This window comes from Pongo pygmaeus, chromosome 21 (assembly GCF_028885625.2).
Source record: "Pongo pygmaeus isolate AG05252 chromosome 21, NHGRI_mPonPyg2-v2.0_pri, whole genome shotgun sequence".
Classification (NCBI taxonomy): Eukaryota; Metazoa; Chordata; class Mammalia; order Primates; family Hominidae; genus Pongo; species Pongo pygmaeus.
This window is the reverse complement of record NC_072394.2, coordinates 45,302,543-45,315,039: the sequence shown is the minus strand read 5'-3', so window position 1 is coordinate 45,315,039 and position 12,497 is coordinate 45,302,543. Positions and strand designations below refer to the sequence as shown.

Genomic DNA, 12,497 nt, shown 5'->3' with positions numbered 1-12,497 from the left:
ATACTGGGGGTTGGGGTCATATATCAAAAGATAAATCTGGGGGAGACACAGTTCAGACCATGACAAATGATAAGCAGGACAATGAAGAAACATAGAGCATAGAGGTGGATAGAGGTGCAGAGATTAGCGATCCATTTAGGAGGCAGAGCCAACTGGTCTCATTTGACAAATTGGATTAGGAGTCAGGCATCAGAGATGGTGCAGTCACAGATTTGTAGCTTAAGCAAGGTGGTGAGATCCTGGGAAGAACTGAGCAGGCTGCCTTGTGAGGGGCCCTGTGGGCCCCAGGGACTGCTTACAGGGATTACCTGTCATGCAAGTGGATAGTAGCTTCTGAACTCTCCTTTAGACTAAAGGTGCTTTTCCCCAGCCTCCAGTCTTAGAATTTATGAGTTCACTCATAGATGGTTAAAAATTTAACTATATTGAAATATATGCATTCAATTCAAAAAAGCCTGTGGACATAAAGTCTTTTTAATTCTCTCCTTCTGTCCTCTAAAACATATTTTCTATTAACATATGGTCAGAGTTTATCAATAAGTGATTCCACTAAATATTCCAAAAGTTCCAGGGAGCGAGTGACTGATTTGCAATTGTATCTTCAATTGATTGGCACTGAAGTTAGAACTGTGGATAATTGCCTCCAAGCTCCCAAAACAGTAACCGAAAGACAGGCATAATACTCAAATGAAATTATTTTCTCTTACAAACGGAAGCCTCTCATCTATATTTTATAGCCCATTTAACATTTTTGTGTTATTCTAAAAGTATTCTAGCCTTAGTTACCCTCTGCTGCTGTTTCTCAGTGTTAGCCATTAGCAGGGCCAAGGCAGTTATAACTGTGTAAGATAAATGTCAGTATGATTTTTCCACTCCGTTTCAAAGTTTCTAGCTTCTAAGTTGACTTTTCTTTCTCCCTCACAATCTTGTGGGGCCGTGTCCCCGAGCCCACAGAGCATCTGCAACATGTTTCTAATGTGCGTATTGGGCTTTCTCCACAATTGTGTGGCTTCCTACTGAGCACTGTCAGGTTTAAAGAGCAAGATAAAGGGCACAATAATATGTCTTCAGATGCTGCACTGACATCTGCAGGAGTCTAAATGTCACCAACGTCAAGGCGTTTTTGCCCCAAATGCACAGCCAGTCTTCTGTTAAGCCCATTCAGCGGCATCCCATCTGGGGGGAATTGGGTCTCAATGTGGAGTGAGTAGGAAATTCTTAGAACCACGAGCCGATGGCTGACCTGGGTACCAAGGTCAACCATGTTTGGCTGAAGATGAGTGAGTTGAAGCTTGTGGAATATAAGTTCTCTCCCAGAGCAGCAGATGCTGGGGGAAGGTGACAGTTGAGAGAGCTTGCGGCTGATGAGCAGGCTGTGCGGGGGCATGGAAAAAGGAGGCTCAGAGAGGCCAGGAACGCAGGGAAGAGGACCAAACAGGCCCCCCATGTAAGCACAATCCCCAGAGAGCACTGCCTGTCATGAGCCAAGGATGACCCAGAGCCCCAAGGAGCAGAGACAAGGGTCTCGAGCAAGAAGAGGGTGGCCTAGATCAGCTCCTGTGCTGGGAACTATACTCGGGGTTGGCCTTCACGTGATGCCCACCGCGTACCGCATGGAGTGGTGGTGGCATCCCTGAATGTATGGGGCTGGATCGGGTGAGACTGGCTAGTGGAAATTGTTGCAGATGACTTTCATCAGAGCTACATATCAGGGACCGCAGATTGATAGAGCCTGCATGTACACATGTTTTGTTAAGCCTGTACTGTGTTTTAATATGTTGAGTTTAGAGTGAGAGATTTCATATAAAGTCTGGATTTCTTACTGGCCTGGAGAAATCAGATGTTTGACACCCCTATACAAAGCATGCATGCCTGGCCTTCCTCTGCTGAATTTAAGTAGGAGCTGCCCCCTTTCAGTGGGACACAGAGTCTCTCTCCAGTTCCCTCCAGTCCTCACCACTCCTTATTGTCTCCCCAGTGCTGAGGCTATTGGTGGATACCAGTTATTGTGCTTGCAACATTGCTTTTCTTATATAAAGAATCTTTATTTTTCTCAAGTCTCTATCAAAAATGGGAAAATAAAAGATGGGGCAAGGAGGTGGTATTTTTGTTTTGTTTTACAGCTGAACCACTTTATTAATTTACGTAACTGGCTCTTGTAGGTGCATGCGTTCATTATCTCTGCTGTAAATTGCCAGTATTTTCCCAGAATATTCACAGTAGGAGCCATTAAACATCTAAACTCTCTACCACTGAACCTAGAAGGAAGCGAAGAAGAGGAATTGAAGATGAAAGAATCAAGGCAAAAGGTCTGTTGCTGAGAAGGAAGAAGTGGAGAGGAGTCAGAGGCATGCTGGGGACATTGATCCAGAAAAGATTCATTGCTAATTGTACATATCCCAGAGGTTAAACCATTTTCTCGAAGGGTAAGGGAAGAGCATTTCTTTGTAAAACCAAACACATAGTTTCCCAGCATTGGAGCTAATACTCTGTACTCCCTCCCCACTTGGGGTGGATGTGTTCACTCCCCCTTTAAGCCTGTGGCATGAACAGGCTTCCAAGGTTCACTCTATTCCCACTTCAAGAATTGATTTGAACTGATAGTTCCAAAAATAACTTCATAAAATTATACAGGAGAGCCAAAAGGAAACAATTTCAGACAATCAAAGCAGCATGGCATTTGTCAAGTTGACTAGATGCAGGAATTTTCAACTCTGAAAAGCCCATAGAGGTGGTTTTCCCTGGGCCTTGGGTCCTTGACACCACACCAGCCATGGTGGCTTAAAGGTAGCCTGAGGGTTCTCTGAGCTGCTGTCATTAGTTTAAAAACCTGAGTAAAAGTACATTGGGGAAATGGGGATACTGCCCACTTCCTGGACTTTTTGGGGGTTTCAGTGAGATATGACGTGTAAAGTTCTACAAACAGTGTCAGACTCATCATAAGCGATCAATGAACTCTTCACTGAGCCAGGCCACTTCTCAAGCACCAATTCCACGCTTCCCAGTGCTCTCCCAACAAGTCTGCCTAATTGTTCCAAGATTCTTGGCTTTTGCTGAGCTTTATAGGTGCTGACACAGATTGGTAGACAAAATAGTTCAAATCAAGGAAAAATAGCAAGGAAAGGGGTCACTTTTAATAAAACATTTGGGAGCATGGAAAGAAACCTAAACCATCAGCACAGCCCTGACTGGGAGCCCCTTCTGCAGACCCTGGAGTCTATCTGGAGACACCATCCTCATTCCCAGTGCCCAGGAGGCAAGGGAGCATAGCATGCTGAGTTTGGGGCTAAAGTGGACCTGGATTGAATTTTGTTTCTGTCTTTCACTAGTGCTGTGTAGCTTTCAGCACATTAAACTTGCTGAGCCTTGATTTCTGCCTAACAGGGAAATCATAATAGTGTCTGCTTTATAGGAACGTCATGAAGTTAAATTAGATAGAGCATGCAAAGCATTTATCATAGTACTTGGCATTGTAGGAGCTCTCAGGAAATGACATTATTGTTACTATTTGTCTCTCTGTGTATTTGACTCCCTCTAGAAAGATGGCCAAAGCCTCCTGTTAAACCTCCTTGATCTTCTCCTAACTCTCCATTTGTTTCCATTCTGGGGGTGATCCCAGTTCATCACTGATTTGATTGATGGCATAGAGATCCTTCATTGTGCCTCAATGAAGAAACCAATTCTTCTAGATACAATTTATCAGCCAATGGAGAGCTGTTACTGATGTTATTATTTGTAGAGTGCGGGTAGGTGAGGACCCTTCTCTACAAAAAAGGAAAGAGATGAAACCAGGTTACCCAATATAAAACATAGACTTAATCTGAAGATTGTCTGCTCATACACACTCTGATTTTCATTTGAAAGGCCCTTTCCCGGTTATGTCCAGTCCCTAGAATCAACGCTCCCCCTCATGCTCAGAAAGTACCATCACAGAGTAAGGCTCTGGGGTCTTGTGACGTTGGGCACGTTTCTAGAGTTCTCTGTGCCTCAGGTCATTCACTGTGAAATAGAGAAAATAACACTACTGACTGCATTGGGTTAAGTGAGTTACTGCAGAGAGACACTGCATGTGGTACTTATCACATGGCAAGCGCTAAGAATGACAGCTACTAGTGCTTTCCTTCTCTTTTCCTCCCTCTTCCACTCTTTGTCTTCCTCATCATCTTCCTCATCAACATCCTCACCCAGGCCAAGTGTGCAGGTATCAGGCCCAAACGTGCTTCACTTCAGCTTTCTTATTTTGCTTCTTCAGGCTATAGGGAAGCATCACCTATGGTGAATATCTACACTCCTCCCGCCCCCCAACTTTTCTTCTAACTTTCAGTGTCGTAGTTTCACCTTTTGTGCAATGCCAGCCCCAGAAGCAATGATCAATTTGGGTGTATTCTAGGCATGTTTGTGCCAATTTCACAGAGCAACATTGATAGCAGCTAGTAATGGGACACAGATCTGAATTCACATCCTGGTTCCCTCCCCCTCTGGATGTGTGTCTGTGCCAAATGATGATGTAAACCCTCAGAGCCTTAATTTTCTGATCTGTGAAATGGGGATACTGCCCACTTCATGGATTTTTGTGAGGTTTCAGTGAGATTCTGTGTGTAAAGTTTGAACAGTGCCAGACTTATAATAAATGATCAATGAAATCTTGACTGAGCCAGGCTACTTCTTAAGTGCCAGTTCCACCCTTCCCCGATGCCAATCCTGAGCTGCCATCCACCAATAGGGAAGTGGTGCAGGCTGTTGAATCTCATTATCTTGTGTTCTTTGGTTTCTCTCTTAGGAAAAGCACCTCATTTTCTGCGACTCCAAAACGTGGAGGTGAATGTGGGGCAGAATGCCACATTTCAGTGCATTGCTGGTGGGAAGTGGTCTCAGCATGACAAGCTTTGGCTCCAGGTAAGCATGAGAGAAGCCTCTGCTCGGACTCGTTAGGATGAGAAAGGGAAAAGAAGGAATGGAAGGAAGCAGCTCTATGGCAACACAAGTGTATTGAACAAAGACATGTGGAGGGGGACACCAGCTAGCACCAGAGCCCAGCCTTGCTTACAGACTGGGGTAATTATAGGTCCAGGCGGGAGAGGTCTGGGCTTGTGAGATGGGGTGGGCGGTGTGGTCAGTTGCTGATAAGTGAGGAGTTTCTTGGGGTCAGGCGGTTAGGCCTGGGACTTGTCTGGTGGGATGTGTCTCGTGGCCCAAACCCCAGTGGAATTTTCTGCTCTAACCAGCATTTGCAAAATGGTGTGAGTTTACAAAATGGGGCAGCTTGGGCTAACAATGCTGTCTTATCCCTTGATAAGGGAAGAAAGTGTGTGCTGTGAAGAATGGTTTGGTGTGTACAGGGAAGGGATATTTTTAAAGTACTTCTGTTCCTCTGATGGTGCCCTGCATCTATGATCTGTTAAATCTTAACTACAATTCTGCTAGGCAGGCATTGGTATAACTGTTTTATAGATGCACAAACCGAGACCAAAACCTAAAAGTTCCAGAACTAGAATTTGTAACTATGACCTTTTCCAACTACCCTCTAACAAACATTGTCTTTTAATTGCAGATTACTAGGGCTAAGGCAAACGGAATAGCTTAGTTTCTGGGTATGTGGTTGTCAGGTAATCTTAACTGGAAGGTTCTTGGATATCCAGTGATTCACTGGTATATCTGGGTAAAATTAGAGAGAGTCGCTCTTTATGGGAATTTTTCACTGAAATGAGCAATCTGTCTATTCTTTGGTTAAATAAGTCCATTAGTAAGGTCCGTCAGGGAAGTGTTTTAAGCTTGAATTTGCCTTCCTGTTATTTCCGCTCATTCATCCTACTTTCCAAGAAAGATGAGAAAGGATCTCTTTGAGTGGGGTTTAGAGACAGAGGGTGACACACAGAACTAAAACATAACTTGTTATAACATTAGCATACTTCCATTAATACTAACACAAATAGCAAGTTTTGGGGGCAGCACAGAAGTAGGAGCTGTGCTGTTCAGTGCAGGAACAACTAACTACATGTGGCTGTGGTTATTTAACATTAAAAGAATTATTTCTAATCAAAAATTAGCTAGGTATGGTGGCGAGTACCTGTAATCCCAGCTACATGGGAGGCTGAGGCAGGAGAATCACTTGAACCTGGGAGGCGGAGTTTGCAGTGAGCTGAGATTGCACCACTGCACTCCAGCCTGGGCAACAAGATTGAAACTCCTTCTCAAAAAATTATTTCTAAATAGCTTTATTGAGGTATAATTGAGATGTGATGTTTAAAGTATACAATTTGGTAAGTTTTAATATGTTTACATGTGAAACTATTACCACAATCAAGATATTGAATGTTTGCATGACATCCAAAGTTCCGTCCCCATGTGTAATCACTTCCTTCTGACTTCCCCACTCCCTTCTGTCACAGGCAACCACCAATCTGCTTTCTGACAGTATGTATTAGCTTGCATGTTCTAGAATTTTATATAAATGGAAGCATGCAGTATGTACCCTTCTTTCCTACATAATTATTTTGAGGATTACTTATGTTGTTGTGTGTAACAATATTTCTTACTTTCGCTAAGAAATATTTCATAGAATGGATATACTACTATTTGTTTATCCATCTACCTGTTGATGGATACCTGTTGGGTTGTTGGCCGTTTCTGGCTATTACAAAGAAGTTGCTGTGAGCCTGCATGTGTGAGTCTTCGTAGGGACATATTCTTTCATTTCTCTTGGGTATGAAAGTGAATTAGAAGTGGAATGGCAGGGTTATCTGGTAGATATATGTTTAACTTTAAAGAACAACGAGCTGTTTGAAAAAATGGCTATACCATTTTACATTCCTACCAGCAGTCTATGAAAGTTCTAGTTGCTCCATATCCTCACCAGCACTCAGTATGGTCAGTCTTTTTAATTTTAGCATTTGAATAGGTGTGTAATGGGAGCACGTTGTAGTTTTAATTTACATTTCTTAGAGGACTGATGATACTGAACATATTTTCATGTGTTCCTTTGCCTAGCTATCTCTCCACACACTTTGTTGGAAGTTCATGTTGTCACTTCTCTTCTTGAATTTAAGCCATTTCCTGTGGTTAGAAAATCCTTGGCATGCATAAAGAGCCCATCTAGGGGCCAAGAGTTCTTCCTTGCCACTTAGCAGCACAGCAGAGTGCAAATAGCAGCACAGCAGCATGAAATACCTGTTCTTTCTGCTTCCCAGGGTTGCTTACAGACCACAGGAGAGCATAAGAAACCTCCACATGTCACCTCAGTATTTGGTAGTGTTATTTATTCTTTTCATTACAATTAGTGTTCAACTGTATTATAGGCTGCCAAGAAGCTGTGTGATTGCAATGGCATTGCCTCAGCTGGGTCATGAGAATGAGGCAGGACCATCACAATATTTTCAGCAACTTTGTTTGGGTTTTCCAACTATTTTATGATTGTTATTGCGGCAGTTCTGAGTTGCATGCCCTGAACCTTGGGTCTGTCAGTGGGAGGATGTTAAAGGAGATCATAATTGAATATTTGAAGAAAACAGATGGAAACACATGACATGGAGCTCTTCCACATCTTATCTCCTTTTCAATGTAAACCAAATCTTATTTCACAAAATGTCTTCCAGGTGGCTTTCAATGGGACATAAAACATGACAAGATATCATAAATTAAAAGTAGGACAACACCAGATAGAAGGAGAAAATACACAGAGCTGGTAATAATGCGAAAACCGCATTTCTGCACATGTTACTAACTGGTGGGTCACACACAGAGCCCGCAGCTTTGTAGCCACTAGTGGAATAAAGGAAACTTGTCAGATATACAGTTCACAATGTCTGTGAGATAAACAAAAACCGATTGCTGAGGAAAATTCTACCTGTTGTTCACACAGAAGCCAGACAGCAATTGTTCCCAGGAGTCCCTGTAAAGAAAACACTGTGTGATGCAATGAACAATGTTCCCCACCACAGTCTTACTGAGGTAGGGCACACAAGTGAGTTTCACAGGCCTGTTTCACATCATGATGGCTGTGAGAAAGCAGTCTGGGGAGGAGAAGGGGGAGAGAGGGGTGAAGTGGGCAAGAGGATATGGCAGAGTCCCCTGCTCTCTGCCAATCTGTCTCCATCCTGGGGCACTTGAAACGTATCCGGTAAGTGAATAGATTCAGTAACTATTTTTCCAAGGAAACTTCCCTAAATATCGTCTCTCTCATCTGCATTTCAGAAAATATTGGGAGGTACACAGTTTATATTGTGCTGTCTGACAAATGCCTGTGTGGCTAGTTAAATCCAGGCTTATCTGCAATAAGGTAATTGGAAGTAGGCTGTATTAGTCAGGGTTCTCCAGAGAAGCAGTGTGTGTGTGTGTGTGTGTGTGTGTGTGTGTGTGTGTGTATAATTTTATATATTTTCATATATAATATATAGTATGTTACAATATATATCATATAACATAATTATATATAATTATATGTTATCCTAAATTGTGTATAATTATATGTTACACACATAACAAATTATATTATATATAATATATAGCATATATAATATATAACATATATAATATATAACATATATAATATATAAAATATGTAACTATATATAATATATTTATATGTTAAAATATATGTATATATAAAAATCTTTATATAGCACTTATTAAAGAAAATATATATTTTATAAAATATAAAAATTTCTTAAATATATTAAGGAAAATATTTATATGTAAGTATATATTAATATATATTTGTATATATGTAGTTTTTTGAAATGTTTCCTTATAGATATAAACACATCCATCCATGTAAGTCTTTTCCTTCCATACATAATAAGTCCTTCCTATATGGAAGGAAAGGACTTAGTACAGGAATTGGCTCATGTGACTGTGGAAACTGAGAAGTCTCATGATCTGCCATCTGCGAGCTGGAGATCCAGGAATGGCAGTGGTGTAATTCCAGTCCAAGTTCAGGAGAAGACCATTATTCCAACTCAAGCAGTCAGTGAGGAGGCAAAGGGGCAAACTCTTCTTCCCCTGCTTTTCTGTTCTATTCTTCTGAAAATTGGATGGTGCCCATTCATGCTGGGGAGGGCCATGTACTTTACTGAGTCCACTGATTCAAATGCTCATCTCATCCAGACACCCTCACAGACACACCCAGACATACTGTTTAATTTGGGTACTCTGTTACAGTCAAGTTGACTCATAAAATTAACCATCACATAGGTTAACATCTTTCTACAAAAAGAAGGCACCTATCAACACACCTGCCACCCCAGAGATGATTGCAGCCACCATCCAAGACAGGCCAAGGCAGTGGCCAGTTTCTCATGATATGTTTCTTCAGATGTGTCCCAGCACTAGAGGAGTGGCTGGCACTCTCACTGTTGTTCTGCCTCATGTAATAAGGCTGGGGTGACTTAGCCTGAGAATTTCCAAAGCAAATGAAACAGGCACATCATGGCCAAAAGAGTCTCTAGAAGACAGCTACAGCAGGTCTACTGTTTAGCAATGCTACTTCCTGCTGTAGCTTCTGAGATATGCTGAGGAATTTCATTAAGTCACTGAAAGTGGTAACTTTTCAACTCAGCCAGCTGTAATTCAGGGAAATAAAGATGTTGTTTCCAGCGTGGCAGGTATGTTGGTGGCCCTTCTTTCTGACAATGGTTAGAAAGCAGCCAGTGGACTCATAGTTTGAGATAAATCCCTGTTGCCTGTGTGGTGGAATGCTGGCCTTCTTTTCTGTAGAGTGGGACTTAATAGCTTGCTTTTCCTTAAGTGGTTTTGGATCATAAATTAATAAGTGAAAAGGAGGACCAGCCAATACCCCTGTTTTGCACCCCTCTGGAAACTTTATATGTCTTTAGAAGACCCCATCTGCCGGTACTGGCTTTTGTGGAATTATAGTACAAGTTCTACATGAGAATCAATGGACAGGACCGATGCAGAAATGCAGACACATGAGCCTAGAACAATTGTAGTGAATCAGGGAAAAGGATGATAGAAAGCTAGTAAAAAATTATAAGCAAGTTCTTCTTGTCCTGGGATCATTTCTCCTTGAGGTGAAGTGTATGATGCCATGGTTTGTGGTGGAAGGAGCTCAGTCATAACTTGCTTATTCCTTGTGTGATACATTGGCCTGAGGAATCCAAACATGTAACTTTGCAAGCAATTTTTCAAGCAAGGAGATGGTGTGCATTCCAAGGGGAATAGCCACTAAACAAAGTGGTCTACAGTTTCGTGGAGTCCGTTTAAAAAATGACATTCAGGATACAACTAGGTGGGACTATATCAACATAATTATAAGTGTAGCACAGAGCAAATGTAAATGTGTACATCTTTTCTGCAAGATAATTAGGCAGTTGATATCCAAAGCCTTAAATATGCATATTTTTCCAATGAGTAAATTTACTTAAGGAAATTTACCTAAGGAAATTAGATATCTAGAGATGGGGACAAAAATGTATCTGCAATTGTGTTCAGCAGGACAAAAGGCTGGAAAGAACCTAAATTTTCAGCAAAAGAGACTGATTAAGTAAATGAGGGAATGGTATCATTAAATATCAGATTTTAGAAGTATATTTAACATTTTCATAACATGTAAGTGAAAAGGATGAGTTATAGAGTCATAATATTAAGCTTTATGAAAAAATATATACACATATACATGCTCATATGCATAATATATATAATCTGTATATACATACGTATATACATACACACTCCTATAACTCCATGAAACACGTATTAAGACACTTGATTGTAATAATAGATTATGATGCTTTTTATTTTCATTGCTATTCTTTTCTGTTTTATCCAAATATTCTAAGATGAATACAGGAAACTAACATAAACAAAATGCTATTAAAAAAAGAAAAATGGTCACTTTTTCCCAGTTACAGAATACTCCTAGTATACTAAGAAGCCTTTGCTGGGTTTGGCATAGCTAATTCCAGCAGTGAGGACACAGGTTTTTCCCACACCCCCATCATCACTCTCAGACACTACTCATCCAGAAGGATGTTTAGAAGTATTTTATGTGTGTCCTCCTGTCTTTATCAAGGAGCGTGGTGGATGGGGCTCTTTCCTTGAATTCCTCAGGGACTCCAGAGCAGAGTCTGTCAGCCCCGCCATGGAGCTGACTCTCAGGCCTCCCTACAAAGGATTCGCTCCACGAGGGGTTTATATGACAAATAACATTTGAAGAGTCTCAGAAATGAAGCCATGTTTCCAAACGCCCTGTTCAGATCTCTGTAGGGACAGTGTATGTTTTCAGACAAATTGCATTCACTGGACTGGGAGCAGATCTGAATCTCGTAGGAAAAGGTTCCTGCCTGCGCTGTGAGCCTATAGGCTCACAGCAGCAGCGGCAACAGGGTTGATGCGCTGAGGAGGTGCATCAGTCTTTACTGCAGCCGGTTCGCCCAGTAAACCTGTTTCCTCGCTCCTGCAGGGAGCGAGGCCTCTGAGGCTGTGAGTGTTCTGGGGACCAGCTCCTCCTCCTACCTGCCTGCATCTGAACCAGGCATTCCTTCTGTGTGGGATTTCTGTTGACAATCTAGTGGTCACGCTTCAACTAAGCAATGATGATAATGTAATGATACTATGCATAACAGCTGATGTTTACTAAGTGCTTACACATAGGATGTATTTAATTCTCATAACCAGTCTTTCAGGTAGATGTGATTGTAGCCCCGTTTATAGATGAGGAGACTGAGCCTTAGATGGGTAGATGACAGCCTCAGAATTACACAGGCAGTGAGCAGCAGAAGCATGATGTGAAGAAACATTGGTCCTTCAGTCCTGGGCTCGTTCTTCCATGCCTGCCTCATGGCCCTGTCTCTTGGGTTACACTCCAGCCTTTCCTTCTATACAGGAGGCTTTCTATTTAAAAACAGATTTCTTTATTTAGCATATATTTATACACTTCTAAATTTATTGGCCGCTGAACTAGATACTTAAGTATATTTTAATTTCTCAAATCTACATGAGATCAATGAAATAAAATGCCCTTGGAATTATTTTTGAATTGCCTCCCCACCCCCCAGTTGCCTTCTTAATTCTCTTATCCCCTTCCTAGCCACATTCTTTAAATGTGATGTCTATACTTGGAATGAGGCTTTCTTCAGTGCCCACCTCTTCCAAGGAGTGGCTCTTGTAAATGTCCCCAGTGCTTTTCTCATTGCTATAGCCAAGGGGTGCATCGCAGGCCTTATACTTCTCTTTTCAGATTTGATGATACTGACTGCTCTCTCCACAAAAATCTTACTGCCCACTTGAAACCGTCTATCAATAACTATGAAGGGCCTAAGATTTTACCTTATTTGGAGGCTCACGAGGTAGACTGCCACAGTTTCATAGATGCTGGCAGAAGACATGAGACTTCTGGGTCAGAGACAAAGAACTTTATTATTCACCACACAGCAAGCATCATAAGTTTCAAGTTCTCATTAGTTTCCTTTGTCTCCCACCAAGCCTTGTGGGACTTATGCCAGGTCCCTCCTGACTCTTTGCAGGAGTTCTAAACCCAGAAA

The 12,497-nt window shown here is 41.7% G+C and overlaps 1 protein-coding gene across 12 annotated transcripts in view; it reads left to right on the top strand.

The window, feature by feature from the left end:
- PTPRT (protein tyrosine phosphatase receptor type T) overlaps positions 1–12,497 on the top strand; it is a 1,135,643-nt gene that overhangs the window by 417,437 nt on the left and 705,709 nt on the right. For all 12 annotated transcript variants that reach the window (XM_054467368.1, XM_054467370.1, XM_063659593.1 and 9 more), the window contains exon 5: positions 4,781–4,896. In XM_054467368.1, the coding sequence (XP_054323343.1) occupies positions 4,781–4,896 (116 nt within the window). The remainder of the gene's footprint in view (positions 1–4,780; positions 4,897–12,497) is intronic.